Below are 20,163 nucleotides of genomic sequence, written 5' to 3'. Positions count from 1 at the left end.
TCATTTTAACAGATTGCCTTTTTGATTCAGAAAAGTGTTGGAAACTTTCTGAGGTTTTATTTCTTATGGACATAATCTTTTCTTCTTCTTCGAAAACATTTTCATTGAAGGACATTATCTGACTATCTTGCTCAAGAAACCAGTTAGAGATAATCCGACATGAGGTTTTGCTTCTGTCTGTTTCTTTCTGACCCCTGGCAGCAAAAGGACTTTTCCATCCAAACTACTGCTATTCACTGGGCTATTTAAATATTCTCTATAAACCTTAGAGTTGGTTGTGTGTAAAATCCCAGTAGATTAGCAGTTTCAGCTTCGCCCATCTGGCACCAACAACCATGCCATATTCAAAGACAATGAAGCCGCTTTCTTTCCCAGTTTCTACTGCAGCAAGTCTTCTTCAACATGCCTAGATTGGCTGACTCTTGTTGTGTTAACAAGCAATGTTTATAAAAAAAAACATACATTATATTTTAGACGTTCATCTATTTTTTTTGCCAAGTTTTGAGTTTTCATAAAAAAATTTTGGTGCTGAAATATTGTTTTATAAGATTTCAAAAAAAAAAATCTCTGGTATTTTTCATAAATTCAACCAAAGTAATTAGAGCCAACAGTGTCTTGGAGTCATGCTGCCAGAAGCAAAATCCATAAAGTGTGTTGAGTTTTTACTCCTAAATGAGTCAATTAACAAACAAAACGTCTTCGTCTGAAAATGGACAGGGATTGAACTGAATATAAATAAAAAAGTCTGGAGAAAAACTTTCCAGAACCTCCAGAACGGATTCTCCAAACCCTGGAGAACCATTGATTACTAAAACTTTTAAAGAGGCAATTCATTAAAAAATGGAGTCGTTAAATATTTCAAAGCTATTTATAATAGAGGTGGGTAAAAAGCTATTTTTACATTGAGAAGTTTGGATCATGAACACTTTCAAAGAATACAAGAATATCTCTACTTGGAAGCAAAATATTAAGAAACAAGGACAGACTCAAGACTTTTGCACAATACTTTGCCCCATGTTCGACTGTCACAGAAATCACAGCGTAGCACAGGTAATTGCAATGTGTGTCGCTCATATTGTTTTCACATTTTCTCTGAAGGGATGCATTACTGTATCAAGCAATTTAAATTATAGCAGCTGAGAAATTTGAGCAAATATAACCCTGAACTGTACGTGGATCTTGGCTGCACTGCCAAGCAGGGAGTTATTCACACAGAGGCATGAGCATGCCAACAACAACAAGCCACTGCTATATAATTTTCAGAGTGTCTAGTCTGCTACAGGAGTCTGTTTGGCATCCGGAGCGACTATGACCATGTCAGGGCTGCAGAGGCTATTATCCTGCACGGCCTGAAAGGAGAAGAAATGTAAGGTTGGCTGCACTTTGCAGTTGTTAAAAGAAGTCCTTGCCTGACTCTCCTGCTGTACAGTTTATAAATTAAAACAAGGAGCTGCGATTGTAACTCGCTCCTGCAGACTGATTTTCCTTTGATGGATGTGAACAGACTTCCAGAGCATTTGGGGAAGAAGCTCGCCAACGTCAGAGTGTGGCTTTTTGACAGAAATATTTTTAATTACCAGGGATGCTGTTCTTGTCTAAGACTAATTAAATAAAATGAGCAACAGAAGGATCACCTGCTAAACTCTGACTGCATTAGATGTAGGAGGAGGAGGAGCGAGCTGCAGACCCGCACCATGAAGCCTCCGCTGCTGCCAGGGAAGCCAGGTTTTCTGGATGGGAAATGTCTGAGGCGTCTGCAGTCCAGCTTGATTCAGCGTCGTTTGATAGAGCCAGGAGATTTGTCCAACAGCTCAGAGCACAAATTACAACTCGATGAAACAAGCTGACCACGATGTTGGGCCTTCTGCTGCTCCTCCATCATGCCGTTTCCTCTGAAACACATTATAGATGCTTTGTTGAACAATCAGGAGTTTATTCTGCCTGGCTTTAGAGGATAGTGGGCTGGAAGTTTATTAGCATTAGTAATCTCCTTTTAGAAGAGTTTGTAAATGTGGAATAACTGAACGTATTTCACGTTTAAATCGTGCAATCAGATTATACAAAAAATAAAGGGAAAGCCTGACAAAAGTATTCTCGCTTTTAAACCATTTTTGTCTTATTGCAAATATAAATGTCAGTTCAGTTAATTGAGTTGTTTTGTGGTTGGTCGAATTCATGTGTAATATATGATTTTCAAAATCTGACATGTGGGGCAGATTTCAATCAATACAAAACCATTTTTACTGCAATTAGTTAAAAATACTTTAGAGGTATTTTTACCTAAGCTGCCCTTTAGCAGGGCAGCTTCACTGTCCCTGCTAAAGAGAACCGTCCCACAGCATGATGGTGCCATCACCACCTTCGTCCACATGTTTGTTGTGTTCCCTACATGGCTTTTATCAGATTTTTTCTTGTCAGATCTGCTAGGAGCAACAGGTTATTTACCTGAGGTCTGCAGCTCCTCCAGAGTTGCTATTAGCCACCTGGCTGCTCTAATTATTGCTCTCTGTGCTCAGCCTGTTGGTTTAGATGAGAGGCCTTTTTCTGACCAGTTTACAGAAATTAAACTGAGATTGGTTATGTTGATCTTTATTTAGAGGTACAGTTAACCCTCTGTATTCACAGTGGTTAGGAACCACAGCTGCCTGCAAATCACAAATCTGTGAACTTGAAACACTTTCTTAAAACTTATTTTAATAGTTTAAACACCAAGCATATCTTAATATTCAGTATTATGCACTGTGGAAAATATTTTAGCATTATTACAGAAGCTAGCATCCTTATCTTCCTGTCTATCTTGGTCTCGGCCAATCAGTGCCAATGAGAATGAATATTGCTCCTGGATTGGCTGCTTTGCAAATTAAAGTCAGTAGCATATCAGCTAGCTTTGTGTCGAGGTTTTTCAGCTTCCTAAGCTGCATTTTCTTTCGAATATTTTAGATGTGCTCTACGAAAATTCCGCAAATAATTTGGAGTTACTTTGCCCAGAGAAATCTCTGAATGCCGAATTGCTAGTAGGCAGAGGGTGTTAAGCATTTTTTATATAAAAAGAAGAGAACAGTATATTATTTTTCTTTTTACTTCTCAAATATGCTGCTCTATCACATGAAGCCCCAAGAAAGTCCTTGCTTAAAATATGAGCAAATATTGAAAGGTTTAAGTAGCACTTATATGTTTGCAATGCTCTGTATATCTGCAACAAAAGCATCTTCTCATCTAAAACAAGAGAAAAACTGCAATATTGCAATATTACAGACTTTTTAAAGGGTAGTTTGTTGGTTACGTTAGCCAGTGTGTAGCCAGTAACTCTTGATGTAAATGACATCTGATGAGATCTTTGTATCTCAGTGTGTTTGTCCCAGTGCCTACATTACCCTCATATTACTGAATCAGAGGCGATAACTAAAAACACATCACCAATTTTTATTCCTGTAATAACATTATCCCTTTCTCTTTGTTTTTACTAAATGGATGCAATTTAGAAATTATAGAAGCAGGACTATGTTAAAACAAATTTCACCAAGCCTTCTTGAGCTAAAATGGTGCTATAACTGCATTCTCATTTGGCGTCTTCTCTTTGTTTACACTACAAATTACAGCAGCCCGGTGGAAAATGTTGCTCCTGGCATTAATCCAGCCCCACTTTCAGCAGACAGACTGGGCCAACGAGAAAATTACTTGTGCTTAACTCTCCACATTCATCCTTTTCTTACAGGAAGACCTGCAGCAGTTGATCCTCATGCCTCTCCCAAATGTTGCCATACTGGGGCAGGACCCCCTAACAGGTACGAGATAACAAGATGATCCTATCAGTGGCGTGTCTCTCAGCCTCCAGAAACTCATTATTTCATGCACGAGTCCGTATCTGGGCGATCTATGAAGCACATTACGGTGATAATGATGGGGGGGGACTGTGGAGCAGGGTGGAAATGATGATGATGATGATGATGATGATGATGATGATGATGATGATGATAATGAGGATGATGACAGTTATTTCTGTGTCCTCAGAGGCAGCTGTGGAAGAGCTGCGGAGACTGCTGCTGCTCTTACTGGGATGTGCAGTGCAGGTGATCACACGCATACACACACACACACACACACACACACACACACACACACACACACACACACACACACACGCACGCACACCCACACACACACACACACACACACATAATGGGAGGTAATTACATAAATAATGCTTTTAGATATGTATCACAAACTTCTTTCCTATTAAAAATGACCTTAATGGGGATTTTTTTTAGGGCTGCAACTAACTAATTATTTTGGTAATTTGTTATTCTGTCGATTATTCTGATGACAAATTGGATTAAAAAAAATAAAAAATTAGATGCATATTTTTTTATTTAACCACTTATGTTTATCTTATGCTGTATTAGAAATGCATAATAATGCAACTAAACAAATAATTAAATTATTTTCTTTTAAATAAGAAAATTTGGAGAATGCTTGATCATTTTAGCAACGGATGCAGCTAAAAAAACCCTAAAACTTCTGACGTGAATATACAGCTCAGCTGTCTATAGTGGGTCGGGTTGATCTGTTGATTATATTTTACTAATCAATATTTGGATAGAAAAAAGTGATTAGAAGGAGATTTTTTTTTGAGAATTTGTAGTAGGTAATACTACAGCGATGCCACTTGTTCTGTGAAGAACATATATATAGACAAATTTTTATTAAATTTTTTAAATCTTAAATGCAAAATATAATTACTGCTTCTACTGTGTTGTTCTATCAACAAATGGCCTTTACTCCAGTTAATAATTAATCGATTACTAAATTAGCTGACAGTCATTTTAATAATCAATTAATCTGATTGTTTCAGCCTCAACATTTTTTTAAGCTTTTATGTTTTTGCTTATATCGAAGGTTTCTGGATTCAACTTAGACCAAAGCGAAAAAGAGTTGTTTCAATTGACGTATTAAAATCACAGCACTGAAAATGTGCAATTACCTTAAGCCTCCACTTGCTTCACTCAGGAAGTGATTGGAAATAATTCACCTGGCACAATTAGCCTGGCGCTTCTCATCCTTGGAAGTTTTTTCTCTTCTTCTCCACAGAAATATTCAAGCTCATCTCCAGGACTTTCACAGTTTCCCTGATTATTCTTTCCTGAAGCCATTTGTGCTTCTTCTTGGCAGCTTGCTCTGCGTTGCTGAAGGGAACTCAGGATCTCTGCCATGGTGATAAGTGTTAAAGCCAGAGTGATAAGCCAGGAAGTCTGTTGACGGTTCCAAACTTGAATCAGTGGCGGCATCTGAGCCTTGGGACACTGAAGAAATGTTCCCCCGATCATTACCTCCACATGTCGACACACACAGAGCTTTTTTACTTTCATACAACGGTTGTGTTTAGACATAGTTCTGTTTAGATTAGTTATTTCTCTTTTCCACCTTTTTTTTGGTGGAAAAAAGATACAAAACAATTCGCTACCAATTAAAGGCCAAATGAACGAGTCATATGTTTCTTCCTGTGCTGTTTTAAGAAGAAGAGTCTCTGAAGATTACAGAGATTTTGAAGCCAAAGATGCGGGGCGAAACAGAAACATTAATGAAGTCGATCTACTATCGTAAATAGCTGTGATGCTTTCAAAGCTTTTAAATGCAGGAATTTTTAATTACCTGACAAAATGTTGCAATAAACGGCTTTTTCGTCTCTGATCTGAAGGAATCCATCCCAAGGATTCATACACGGTTCAATGGTGTGTGAATCCAGTCACCATGTAATTTGAAATTTTTATGATCTGAAAGCATTTTCCACTTTTACTGAAGCTTGTTTTTTTTGGTCTTTTAGAAAGAAGCTGTTTTTTTATGAGTTGCATATTCTTTTGTATCTGTATCAGATGTCCTTTTTTTTTATCTTAGCCTCTATAATTGCTGGTTTTGTGTGATGTACAACCCAAAATTTTTAAATTACTTATTCAGTAGAACCTTCAGCTGACTAAATAATACGAGCCGTACCTCATGGGGATTGCTTTTTTCCAAATACAAATCACATTTGTGCGTGCACTTCATTCCTCCTCATCATTTTTTTTTTTTTGCAGTGTGAGAACAAGGAGACCTTCATCCAGCAGATCCAGTCTCTGGACATCGAGACTCAGGCAGCCATTGCCATCTGTATTCAGCAGGTAAGTGAAGAAGATGTGTGAAATAAATCAGATGCAATCCTTCCTAAAAAAATAAAAGGTTTTCGCTGGGGTATATTTTGTCCTGGGGAGACTTTCTAAAGAACACATTTGTCCCTAAATAATATATTGCACAGTATTTCTGTGGTGTCTGCCTGTAGGCAAAGAGAGCTGGATTATTATTCCTCTTTCTGATGCTACAAGTAAGTGTGAAAATGAGCTAGTTGTCATTCTGCCGGCTGCCTTGTCGAGACCTCTGGCTGCCCCCTGGTGATGGATCTTCCACCCGTCATGTCCACCTCTCCACCTCCACCTCTGTCACATCACCGCTTCATCTTTTCTTGCTTTTTGTCATTCTCTCTCGTCTGTTAAAGCATAAATGCCACTTGGCTCCCTCTTTGAAAATACCCCCTCCATTAATAATTGCCAGCTTCACAAAAACAGCATGCTGAATACCAGTGTGGCTGAATTTCAGGAACAGCATGTAGCCCACCAGCCTTTTTATTGCCAAAGTTTTCAGCCTAATAAATCACAGAGGTGAGAAGTGCTCCTCCTGCGTAGATGGATGCATCCCCTGCTTCCTGCTCATATGGCCTCCACCCGCGAACCTCTCAAAGCCATCAACATGATCATTAGTTTTGCATGCATGAGTCGAGCCAGGCAGAATGGAAAATTTACTTGTTTCTAATCTACGCAGATGCTTGGTATTCAACGCACACTCGCTCTGCCTGGAGGGTTTGTTCCCTGATCTGCTGGTTGGATCAGACTTACATTGATTTTTATCGCAGAAACCTGAAGAACTGTCCTTGCTGCAGGTGACTCAGGATCCAAGAGTGGTGCTGCCTCTTCAGTGGGAGGAGCTGGTGGAGGCAGAAGGTGTAGAGTTACAGCTGGTCTTCAGCTCCATGGCCAAGCAAATCCAGAGCCTGCTGGCACAGAGAGACACACACCTGGAGGTTCGTATGGTCACGAATCGAGAAATAATTACCTCCTTCCAGGAGAAAATCTGGGTGAGAACATCCAGGCTTGCATATCAACTAATGCACAGAACTATTATTACCATTATATAATTAGATTTTAAGAGAAAAATGGATGAAAAACCCAGATTTGATTTATAGAAACATGTTTGTTAAATATAACAGTGGACAGCTGAAATTAATTAGCCCTGCAAAGTTTAACTGATTAAAACCAAAAAGTATATACTCTGTAAAAAGTAAAAATAGTTTATCACCATCATTTACAAAGAGCCTTAACAGCTGAAACAAAGTGCTGAACGTCAGAGATGAATAAGATAAAAGAAAACATTAAATAAAATGACAAAATGAAACACAACAATGTGAAGGAATTAAAAACTAAAACAATACTACTAGGCAGCACTCTGCAGGATGTTGTGATGTCATGATGAGGAAATTGATTAAGTTGTCCAAATTTATTAAAAGCATATGCATATCCACTTGTGAAGAGACTTTGTGGAAAACTGTGGCTTGAGAAATTAAGCAAAGTACAAGCAGAAATATATTTGGAAAAATGTCCAAAAAATATTTCTAAATAGTTATATGGAAGATGAAACGTATACATAAATAGTTAAATATGTTTAGATAAATACAGTATAAAATTAGGTTTTCTATGCAGGATATATTTGACAAAGATATGCATTATTTGAAGTATTCAAACTGAAACATCCATAATCAATATAAAGCCATAAAAACAATATACAACATATTTTCTCACTTGTTTTTGAACAGGTAGATAAAATGATAATTCTTACATGGCAAAACATTAATTTAGTGTTTTTTATTGTTTTTTTTCTTTTCAAAGGCTGTGCATGTCCAAACATCAGCTTGTCTTTGCTGCATTATTGTTTGTTAGTGAGAAGTCATTCCTCAAGAGCTCCAACAAAGATTATTTTAAATGGTTTAGTTTGCTCTTCTGCATGTTATCAAATTCTCCAGGAACACGCTAACTACCCGTTCCTTTGATTCAGGTGTTTAAAAAGGGAAACATTTAAAACATGCAGGTCGCCAGTAAGGCTGAACAGCCGATACTTACATGTGAAACCAATCTTATCCATTGATCTTATTCACTGATCTCATTTGTTTCCGCAAACTGCCACTGTCCCCTTTTGCTCTGCTGTGAAAGACGGACAGACTGACAGACCCGCCCACCAGGTCACATCTAAACTTTTCACGTAGACGGGACCTGAGTCTGTCCTCTAGCCAATTCCAACATGTGAAGTTGGAACAAATTTGTACTTTTTCAAAGATATTGCTCAATAATTTTTCAACGAAACAAGATTTATTGTGAGTTTAATAACCAACGTTGACAGTCTAACTTTAAAGAAATTATTCATGGAAATTTGAATCTTCAGATATTTTAAAGATCGGTAATCGGACATAAAACTACAACTTGTACCCCCCAGACACCTTCCGGACGTATTTGGACACTTTCTGTTTTTTGCTGGTTAAAAGAGTTTCAGAGTTTTTTAGCTGCTGTTTTCCTCAATAGACACAATCTTTGAAATGCCTCAGTCTCACCCTTTCCTCGATGCATTTAGGTGTCGATTTATAATAATAGTGTCTGTAATCCATGCTAGAAGTGTGTAATTTTAAAAGGTGAGAACCTGACTTTGTACTTACATAAGAAGAGATGAAGCCTTTGTTTTCACACACTTCCACCTTATTTAGAAATGCATTAATTTCACATTCTGTGGAGTTTCTTTTGGTACCGAGTGTGTGATTCTGAGAGTGTGATTCTCCTCAATCGCAGGGCATATTTACATTTATTTGCATAGTTAAATGGAGGCATGTCTGGTGTTAGGGCATCTCCAATTCAACATATTTCAGGATATACAAAGGAAAGGCATTGATTCCTGCCAGCCCAGCCAGCAGTAACCTTTTCAGGAAGAGAGTGTGATGCTCCAGTACGTAGAACAGACCATCTGGTCTTCTGTTTTAAAACAAAACAAAGAAGAAAACAGTGAAAAGGCGTGTCGGCCGTAGCAAACCCGCAGTGTCCACAGCTCCTTTGTTTTTCAGAAACATTGTGGTTTACATAAACTTTTCACCTTAAGGGGAGGACTTTTATGGGTAAAAAGGAGTCATTTTCTCTACCATAAAGTTGAAGTCCTAAAATAAAAAACATGAGATAAAAGCTAAAAGAAATACCGTAGTTGTATTTATATTTAGTAAGGTATCTCTTACTCCCATTTCTCTCTATGTGCTGTTAGTGTGTCATCACTTCCTTCTGTCATTGTGGTAAACAGAGCATTTCCTGTGTATGTGCAAAATAAAAATAACCTTGGTAAATATACAGCTTACTAAATGAACTTGATCAAAGCATTTGCAAATGCTAAATATAAAACGTTATTTAAAAATCAATATAATTTGTAATAAGCAAATGAAAAATATACAGTGCTGTCTGCATGGTGAGTTTAAATACTAAAAATATAAAATGTTATTTTCTAAATAATTTTTTTTTGTCTGCCTTAAAACTTTCTGTAGAAAAAGTGTTTTGAGACTTGGTGTAAGCAACACCGTTATGTTTTTCTAATCTAATTTAATCTGTAATTTATTCTAATTTTCTGTGAATTTAGACATATTTCACATCTCCAAATCTGCCAATATTTTGCAGAAATCCTTTTATGCTGCATTAAATAAAGTCTTAAGGACGTTTTTAAATAGTTTATTTCCTTCTTCCTCAGAGGATAGCAGAGTTGTGTCAGGAGCGTGAAACCCACGGCGATTCAACGCAGACGGCGCTGGGGGGCCACCTTGATGATCCGCCGCAGAGTCTGGCCCTCCAGCTGGCCGACAGCAAGGCCAAACTCCGCCGCCTCAAACAACAACTGTGAGTGTTTGTATGCTTTCCAACAAATCTTACATTCCCCATAAGAAGAAGTGCTGTTTTTTGGGTTAGAGGTTGAGTTTAGGGTGTGAAATGAGTAGTGGTCATTTTTAGCATAAGGGTTAGGCTATAGAAATTAATGAAAAATGAATGTAAGCCAGTGTAAAGACAGAAAAATATAGTGTGTGGGTGTGTGTGTGTGTGTGTGTGTGTGTGTAAGAAAAGCCCTGGAGAACCTTTAGTAAAGTTGTCATAAAGGTCAGCGTTAATGATGTGCAAATTTTGTCTCTCCTCTCAATGCACAAAAATGACTTGTTACTCAGCAACAAGTCGGGTTCTTGGTGTAACAATCTAATATCCACTGTGTATTAAAATTATCCAAAGGTCAAAGTTCAGCTAAAAGTTGCAAGTTATAATTTCAGTTTTTTTTTTAATGTCTTTCCTGCTCACATTATGTGCTTTATTCTTGTACTTTTTGCTTCAGCTATCAGAGATCTGACCATAAGGCAGCATCAGAAAGATAAGACGTGCAGCTCTGAGAGTTTTCTGTTTTTTTGTTTTTTTTTTCAGGGAAGACAAAGGTGATCAGATTTTGGATTACAAGCAGGAGATTCAGACGATGGAGGATCAGCTGAAGAAACTACAAAAAGAGGTTCGAAGACGTACCACGGTCTGGATATATACAGAAAAAATAAAAGATTTATTTTTTATCCCTGATACTGATCTGAGTCATTTATCAGTAAAGCCTCTGCTGATAGTCACAATTAAAATTGAAATTAGTAGAGGCTCAAGCTACTTTGGCGCCTTAGGTGGGATTATAGTTTCACATTTAACAAGTCCACATGAATTAACTGTTAAAATTATAAAACATTTGGCTGTTTGAAAATGCAAACTTTAAATAATTGGCCTGGCATGCAGGAGAATGATAGAAAACAACTTTAGTTTAGGAGTAGAAAAGAACTACTGTCCTATAACAATTGAATGTAAAACATGACCATTTTTAATTTAAACTCTTCCTAAAGTCCTTATTTCTTTGCTGTTGTGCTGCAGAGCAATTCATCAAATTATCTGAACCATCCCTTTGTTTTTTTGGCACTATAAGAAAGTCGACTTGAGAGCAAATATATCAACTAGTTCTGAAACTACAGAAGAAGAAACTTGTAGAAAAACTTCATGCACTGGCAATCTATCCTTAAAAATAAAAAAAAACCTAGGTCTTGTTTTTTGCTCCGTAAAAATGTCACAAAGAATGCATTTTATCATCAGGAAGACATTGCCAGAGTTCGACCATTTCTCTCAGTCCAGCTCAGAGACACTAATATCTACTTTTATAACATGTCAAATTGATTACTGTAATGCTCTGATGACTGATCTTCCTATGAAAACCACAGCTCCACTGCAGTTATTACAAAACTAAGCTGCAAAAATGCTGACTTGGATTAAAATGAGAACTTTAATGTCGCTGCAGCGACTATATGGGCTTGGTAGAACCAACGTGAAGATACTCTCACTGGTTTGAAATACATGTTACGTTGCAGTCTCTCACCTCGGATAACTTACCTAGTTTATAAATGGGAGATATCCCAGTAACACTTCACCTGAAAGCTGTAAACATTCCTTTAAATTAGAATCTGCTGGGAATGGAGACATTCAGGCGCTGTGCTCACAGTCAAAGGCACATTTTCTTCTTCTTGCATCATACTCTGCTTTGGGTTTTCTGCACATCCTCCCATGATCAATGCTCAACCCAGTTTGCTGTGTGTGATTCTGTATTTTGCGTTCCTCCAGAACCGTTCCCTGCAGAACGAGGTGAGGGGAATGCGCACGCTGCGGGACGAGCTGGACTGCGCCCGGGAGCGAGCTTCACGGACCGAGCAGCTTCAGGTTGAGCTGCAGAGCTGCAAACACAGACTGCGCAGCCTGGAGCCGACTCGCACTCAGCTGAAGGTACAAACACAAACAAAGTGCTAGCATGCATCACATTAAAACTGGTTGCAGTCCCAGCCAAAATGGGGATATAAAAACATTCAATAAAGCATTTCTGTAACCCTGTAATTTTTCTTACAGGAAGTGGTAATATGAATATAATCAGAGAAACTCACATCAAAAAGATCTCAAATTAAACTCACCTTGGAATAGCTAATATCCGACAGTAAAAAGTGTCATTTAATCTTATTATTATTCCCTCTTACGGCCCTCAGTGTTTCACTCAAAAGCGAGCGTGAGCAACTATGAAATCCAAAGCCATAGAACAAGATTATACTGCGTGATGTCATCTGGATTTATAGCTCAGAGCTGCTTCGTTGATGAGGAGGAGTAGGAGTTTGCCTCTAGTCGCTGGAACTTTTACAACCAAATGAAATTTATTCTGAACTAGCTGAAATGTTCTGGGGCAGAAAATGTCCTCACATCCTTGTAAAACATCTCCTGGTGTCCTCACTGTCACCTTCTCTTACTTATTTGATTCATTCTCCCTTCTGGCTACGTCCTTGCACTTGTTAGTTTATCCAGTTTGTAGTGAGATAAATGCCACAAATTCCAGCTGAACGCTTGTCAAAGCAAAAGCTAAATTAATAGTTGAATTTGTAAATATTAACTCATGAGCTGTGCCTCTAAATGAGTAATGAAACGTTTTTCTGCGCTGTTGTTTTTGGGACTCATCCTTTCATTGTTGGCTCTACAAGGTTGGTAAACAAAAGGACACACTTCAATTAAAATAGGTTGAAATTATTTAGAACCACCATTAGAAATATTATTTTACTGAGTATCTGTAAGAAAATAAATTAAATTTCTTTTCTGTAAGGATGAATGAACAGCTTCTAGTCCTGTCACACTGCTGCGAATATGTTTCGTTTTGACAGACGGAGTTTCAGCTCTGTAAAAAATTAAATGATCAGTTTCTCTGCTTTACTTTTAGTAGGTATATGTTTGAGTAAAATGAACATTGTTCTTTTATTTTACGAACTACCGACAACATGTCTCAGAAATTCCAAACAAAAATTTTGTATTTATTTGCAGAAAATGAGGAATGATCAAAATAATGAAAAAGATGTAGTGCCTTCACACCTCAAATAATGCAAAGAAAACAAGTTCATATTCATTTAGAAACTACAATATTAATTTTTTTTAACTCAGGAAGAGTTCAGAAATCAATGTTTGGTGGAAGAACCAGGAGGTTCAGTGCAGTCCTCTCTTAATGTTTTCCAGAGCTGCACGACACAATAGGAAATAATGCTAAAGCGTTCACAATTTGATCGTGAAAGAAGCCGGACAGTCTACCATGCAATGATATTTTTGATATCATCACTTTCCTAAAATAACTTTTGTGAAAAGTGATTTTGGCAACAAAATTTCCACTTCTTTCTTCCAAAAGTTAATATATGCAAACAAAAGAGATCACTCTTGGCTAAAAATGACTTAGGAAGGCGACGATATGTGAAACATTTTGACTCCATGAGCGACGCAGATTTTCTACGATTATCACAAATATCTGGCATTCCTACACACGTCATGGTGCATTGTTCACTCACTTCAGGTTGTTGGATGCGTGAAACTGGCGTGACGACCTACTTTGTGGTTTCCCTACAAATAATTATCTGACCATTTGCGTGACCACAGAGCATTGATGATCAAATGATCCCTAAGCATGGATAAATAAAATTAAAAGGAGAGCAATGCTGATGTGTCATAAATAACGATCTCTGTCTGTCCTGACGCAGCACCAACATTTTTACTACACTTACAGTATTCAGAGCAAATCAAAACCGACACAAATACTTCTAAGATTTGACAGAACTTAATCTTCCACAAAATGCCTTTCATTTTACTTTTTACTTTTCAGCAGCATGACAGAAGCATGAATATAGAAGATTTTCTACAGTGGAAACCTGAGAGTGACTTTTCCCCATTCCAGACTACATTTGCTTTCCTTTGAAATTAGTGTAAAATATATTCCATAGCCGATATCAGCTTTTGAGAGTTTTTTCATTCAATTTGGTGTCAGACGGGCGAATAGTTCCCATGCCGTGGAATTGAAATTTTCCCTGCATGTCTGCAGACTTTTGCTCTTGTTGCTCCTGTATAAGAGCAGGATTGCTCCTCATGTTGCTGTAAATATCTCTTTCTATACCGTGAAGCAGAGCGTATCCCCATGTCATCTGATGCTGACAAGCTAACATTCTCCAGATGCGGTTCGGTTCTGAGATAAGAATCCACCTACGTAGAGGTTCAGACTCCCCTGCAATGAATTCGGAATAATAAAAAAAAGGGCGTCAATGCACAGATGGAGACATTTTCCTCAGTTCTGTCTCTGCTCTTGTTACCTCTCATGGTGAAGCATTTCCTTAAAAAATACCTCAGCAGAGGGGAATTCTTCTGGGGCGTTGAAAAAAAATCAGATCCCTTGCTGAATCTTCTTCCTGTCAAACTCTGACTCTAAAGTAATTTTTTTCTTAATTATAATCACAACTCAAATATGGTTGTTAATTTTTCTGTCAATAAATCATATGATCGTAAAGATGAACCAAAAAAAAAAAATTCAAATTTAGATTTCAAATAATTGGATTCAACACAGACGTTTTGACAAGAAATGAGACACAAAGGAATTGCACAATGAATATCAATTTATATACATTGTACTAATAATAATCTCAGTAATTATTAAAAAAATCTTCTTTGTTTGAATTAAATAATCTTTATTTTATAGCAATAACGCCAGATCACTCCGGAACAATGATATTACTTCCAATTGCTAAATAAAAGCTTATTTTGTGAACCATGTTACTTTTCAAATTGCATCAAATAAATTACATACATAAAAAACACAATCATTTTATAAAATGCTTTCAAATTTAAATTATTATGATAATAGAACAAATTAATTTCAGCATAGTAGAGCTTCCAGCATATAAAACAATTCAATAATTTTAGGCCTATTTGCTAATTTGAATTTATTTGTTTTATTGAATTTATTTGTTTTTAGTCTAGACAGCCTCTGTTGCAACAAACAGAATAAAAAATCATTCTAATATTTCAAGATCATTTCTGCAGCACATTTAATAAAGAGCATAAATCTCTTGGTCTCTATGTGCTGTAATGATAATGTCACAAATCGGCTTTTTAATTTAAACACTGGGAGATTTAGCTGTAACAGCATCGTTGCTTTCAGCTGCTCTAAACATCAGAAGTGTTGCGTTAGAGTAGACCTCTGAGATCAACAGATTGAAAGTCTAACCTTCTTACTCTAATGTGCACAAACCCACGTTTAGAAAACCTCGGTTTATTTCTAGAGGTTTTTTTTTTTTAGCTATTTGCTTTGATGAACTCACAGTCAGGTTAGTTCAGGATTAGCCAGATATCCTGGATATGCTGGGCTTTATGGTCCAGATTAGTGGTTTTACTTTGATGTAGTAATCTCGCTTCAAGATGTTTAAAAGCGTTTAAGCTGTAAAATCTTTATGGAGCCACTGAAGAGTCCAAATAAGGTAGCAAAAACACGGCACAAGTTTTATAATCAGACCACATTTTGTTCATACATCTCAAAATTTTTTAAAAGTTCTCTTTGTAAAAGAAGTAAGAAACCTTTAGGTAAATACGGATACTTACATTTAGGACGGATCAGTTAGATTTTATTCTGAAATTATATGATGGGCCAACAAAAGCTGCACATAATTATAACAGGAACTTCCTACCTCATCTTCTAAATTTCTGTACTAATATAAACATCTAAAAAGTATGAGAGCCATCTGTGTTCATCCATCCTGAGTTCATGCTTTGCAAAGCCACATTTCTCTGCAGCTGCAAAGTCTCTAAAGTAGGGATAGCCCATACTCAAAGATATTCTTAGGTTTCACTAAGGGCAAAAATAGGACGCGTTTCAACTACATTATGTCGTTAGCTTGTAGCCGAATCACTTTTGTTTTTTATTTATTTTTAATTTTTCTATTAATGTTGAAAACTGTTGTAAAAATGTGACTAATTTCTCTTCAACAACAGCATTTAACACAAACCTTGTGTGGATTTTGCACAAGAAACTCCTGTAAATTGTATCAGAGGTTGTTGCAATTTTATAAAATGTGAAAAATATATTGTAGCTAGCACTGCATTTTGGTAAACTAGAAGCACTCTGTCTGTGACCCCTCTTTCAGGAGCAGCAACATCTGTGTGCAGCGCTACAGGAAACCAAAAGTCTTCTAGAAGAACAGCTGGCAGATTCTCGGGCGCGTTGTTCCTCCATACGGGAGCTGGAGAAGGACAATCTTCTTCTGCGTCAGAGGATCATGGACGTGGAGGCGGTGGGTGGAGCTGTTGCTCTAGCGTTAAAGTTCGTTCGACATGCCAATAATGCAGGATTTCCAATGATTCCTGAAAGTTTGATGTAAGATTTCAGTTTCTTTAGTAACGTCTGCATGGCGCACCGTTTCTGTTTTGATGTGAAGGAGCGGGACACTGAAAGGCAACGGGTTGACGAGCTGCTGGAGATGAACATGAGCCTGGAGGCAGACCTAAGGCAAAGGAGCACGTCAAAGGGAGGTGTTTCCCCCACGAATGTCACCATCCATCAGCGGTTTCTGCAATCAGAACTGGACTCTGATGAGGAGCTCTGCGAGCTGATAGGTTAGAAAACCCGTCTTTCTATTCCCCAACATGTGCCGCAGTTTTATGAACTGATGCCTTTCTCATTAAAATCCCAGTTGCTTGTAATTTCATTTTTTATTTCATCATGTGTCACGGTCCTTTGTTTGCTCCTGCTGTCTCAGATCAGAAGCCGCTGAGCGTGGAAGTGGGTGAGGCTTCAGCGCTGCGGCTGCTGGGAGCAGAACAGGAAAACGCAGAGCTGAGGAGGAGACTGGAGGAGCTGCAGGCCCAGCAGGAGGTCAGGGTTCAGAAATTCAACATAAATAATCCATCACTGCTCCCCTGCCGCTCTAATATTACTAGTGCCACATTGAGCTACGTAGAGGATGATGGGATGTGGAAGTGTTAACTGCCTGTGCTCCTTTACTGCAGGCTGATTCCCCCGATGCCAAAGATGAGCTGGCCTGCCTCGAGGTGGAACATCAGAAAACACTCAGGGAGGTGAGCAGAGAGGAGAGGAGAGGTTCACAATCACTTTGTCCTTCAGTTTGGATGTCACTCCGACTGGAGTCAGAGACGAGTCTCTGCCAAAAACACACACAGAGAAAATGTCACATTACTTCTCAAAAAATCCTTTTTCACTTAAAAAGACACCTTAACACCTACTACATTTATAAAAGTGATATTTTGTGCACTTTGGAGCTATGATGGTTTACAGTGAAGCCCCAACGTTTTTGGAGGGGATTTATTTTCTTCTTTTCCATTACAAAATTATGTTGCACAACCTCATTTACTCAAGCATGATTTTCACAAGTCATTTGACTTTGTAGTTTTACTTTTTCCACATTTTGAAATATGTTTTTACATTTCAACTATTTCCACCTTTTAAGCATTTTGCCCTCCCCCCCCATCATTTCGACTTTATTATTGATTTCCTACTTTTTCTCTTGTGCTTTCAGCTTCTTTATTATCATTTTCAGTTTAATTTTAAACAAAAAATGCTTCTAATTTCTTTTTTTTCCCCTCTAAGTGACCATAAAACCCTGTAGTCTTCCTGTATGTGAGCAGCAGTTCAAGATGGAGGTGGGACTGCATCAAGAATCGTCTCTAAGCCCCTTCCTGTTTGCGTTGGTGGCAGACAGGCGGACAGATGTTAGTCTAACATCTGGACTATGATGTTTGCAGATGACATTAATTTAACACCTGCAATAGACCTTTGTGATATTTTTATTCAGCAGTGATTTTAATAGATGTGATTTTGCCCATTCACTTTCATATTGTTGACTCATGACCTCTGACCTTAACTCACCCAGAGGTCTGTTTGCTTCAGATGTTGTTCTAGGTTGTTATGACTTCCTAGATGAGTTGTCAGTGCACTCTTGGAGTAAATTTGGTAGCTTAGCCACACCTGGGAAGGGTCACTACTGTCATGTTTTCTCTATTTAAGGATAAGGAGTCCTAGATTGGCCTCATTAACTTTGTTTCTCATTTGTTCCTGAATTTCTTTAGAAAAAAAACAACCTTTCATGTTGTCAGGCAGGTTACAATGTGATTAATCAGAAGTATTTGTGACATAACATAGTTAGATTGCTTTGAATATACATTAAAAATTAAATCATCTTTTGATTCAGGACATTTTGTAGGATTATTTAGTTGCAACAAAAATGCCAAAAAACTACAGAAATCAGCCTTAAGCTCAATAATCATAGCCTTGAATACCTCCACAGCGAACACAGTCAGCTGAAAGTTTGTGGAACATCTCTTAAAATCTGCAAAGCATGTAATTAATGTATATCAGAAATAATATCTGTTTGATACGGACAGGTTAATGATAGTTGTATGTTTTTGCCCTCTGTGCAACGCCATGGTGGGTTTGAATGGAAGCAATCAAGATGCGATTGAAGACTTTCAACTTCTATTGACGAGAAGTTTAAGAACAGAAAGAAATGCATTCTGACTCATCATCGTCGTCGCCGTCTGTTAAGAAATTATCTGTATTTTTAAGAAGCACTTGAAAGAAAAATGAAAGTCTAGACTTCAATCATGTCTTGATTGCTGCATTTCAAATGTGAACCTGATGAAAACGACATCACTGGCCCAAATACAAACCAACCATTAGTGTCAAACGGTATGAAGGAGAAAATCACTCATCTAACAGGGCTATTGGTGGAAACAGTGATTAATACTACAGTTTGCCTTTGTATGACAAATGGATATGGTAATTTGATGTACTATGTCTACAGCAGCCGCATCAGCTGTTTTGGATCGATGCTGTTGGACCTGTCAAATTAATAAAATGAATCATGTTCACTTTGATGTTTAAAGCCTGTTTTTCTAATACTATTTTCTGCTTCGTTCTGCTTTTTAGGTTATTTATGATGAGATTCTTATTCCTCTATTTATATGTTAAATCATTTGGTTTAATTTCCCATTATGGCATTGTAAAGAGATGGAGAAAACCTTTTTTCTGCTTTAGCAAAGACTCAAAGCTTTAAAGTGCTATTAAAATTTCTCTCATCTTCCATTTTTCAGGCCCAAAACTTGAAGAATGAAAATGGCACTCTGAAGCAGCGGCTGGAGGAGCTGCTGAGGGAGCTTCAACACCTTCAAGAGAAGAGGAAGGAGGAAGGTGTGAAGAAGCTGGGCCGAGAAAAGGAGAAGGAGGAAGAGGAGGGGGAGGCGGTGAGAGGAGTCCAGGGTTCTGAAAGCAGCAGGGGAGAAGGGGAAGGACGGGTGAGGCTGATGGAGGAGAGGGAGAAAAGGGGAGAAATCATAGGGACACGGCGGGAAGCAGGAGTGGGTGAAGAGGGTCTTCATGTTCAAGTGGGAAAAGGCGAAGTCTGTGATGAGGACATCCAGAGCAAATGGAGGGGCGAGGCTGAAGGTGGGCAGAAAGAACTGGAAAAACAAGAGAAAGAACCAAAGATTCAAAACGCTGGATCAGAGACCGTACAGCATCCCATTGACGATAACGCCGAGACCGCAGAGACTCACCAGGGCACGTGTTCCTCCTCCGGGCCTGACTTGGCGCTCCTGACGAGCCGATTCCAGGAGGTGCAGGAGGAGGCCGACCGGCAGGCGAAGTCAGCCCAGGAGCTGCGATCGAAGCTGGGGGAGCAAAGCAGGAAGACGTGGGAGGCCGAGCAGAAGTTGGTGCTGGTGGAGGCCGAGCTGCAGCGCCTGAAGAAAGCTGGAGAGAGTCTGATGGAGGCTCGCCGGCATATAGAGGTACGTAATGAGAAGTCTACAGGTCTGTCAATGAATATATTCATACAATCCAATTAAAGGTTATTAAAATCTAAACAAATAACTTAATTTAGGTTATGTCTCACACCAGTGTAAAACCTAGCACCCTCTACCATTATTATCACCGCTGCTAAAAATGATTAAAATCGACTTTATTGTGTCTTACATCAGGTTGTAATGTTATTCAGTCAGCTAAAACATACCTGGAGTTTTGTTTTGACTCTTTCATTCATGTTTGAGAAATCCTTGAATTTCCAGTGGCAACCATTCAAGAAGCAAAACCACTTTCTCTCACCAAGCGCAACCTATTTTCACAAATCTCCTCCTTAAAGCTGCAGTTTCCTGC

At 38.2% G+C, this 20,163-nt stretch overlaps 1 protein-coding gene across 1 annotated transcript in view; it reads left to right on the top strand.

Annotated features, from left to right (window-relative positions):
• LOC102225996 (protein Daple) overlaps positions 1-20,163 on the top strand; it is a 58,388-nt gene that overhangs the window by 7,328 nt on the left and 30,897 nt on the right. Inside the window, exons 4-15 of the mRNA XM_014471572.2 lie at positions 3,716-3,785; positions 4,012-4,070; positions 6,072-6,155; positions 6,968-7,108; positions 9,853-9,998; positions 10,566-10,647; positions 11,784-11,942; positions 16,142-16,288; positions 16,433-16,610; positions 16,754-16,869; positions 17,004-17,072; positions 19,104-19,799. Coding sequence (XP_014327058.1) covers positions 3,716-3,785; positions 4,012-4,070; positions 6,072-6,155; positions 6,968-7,108; positions 9,853-9,998; positions 10,566-10,647; positions 11,784-11,942; positions 16,142-16,288; positions 16,433-16,610; positions 16,754-16,869; positions 17,004-17,072; positions 19,104-19,799 — 1,947 coding nt within the window. The remainder of the gene's footprint in view (positions 1-3,715; positions 3,786-4,011; positions 4,071-6,071; positions 6,156-6,967; positions 7,109-9,852; positions 9,999-10,565; positions 10,648-11,783; positions 11,943-16,141; positions 16,289-16,432; positions 16,611-16,753; positions 16,870-17,003; positions 17,073-19,103; positions 19,800-20,163) is intronic.

Source organism: Xiphophorus maculatus, chromosome 23 (genome assembly GCF_002775205.1).
Source record: "Xiphophorus maculatus strain JP 163 A chromosome 23, X_maculatus-5.0-male, whole genome shotgun sequence".
In the NCBI taxonomy this organism is placed as follows: Eukaryota; Metazoa; Chordata; class Actinopteri; order Cyprinodontiformes; family Poeciliidae; genus Xiphophorus; species Xiphophorus maculatus.
This window is presented reverse-complemented; position numbering and strand designations above follow the sequence as displayed.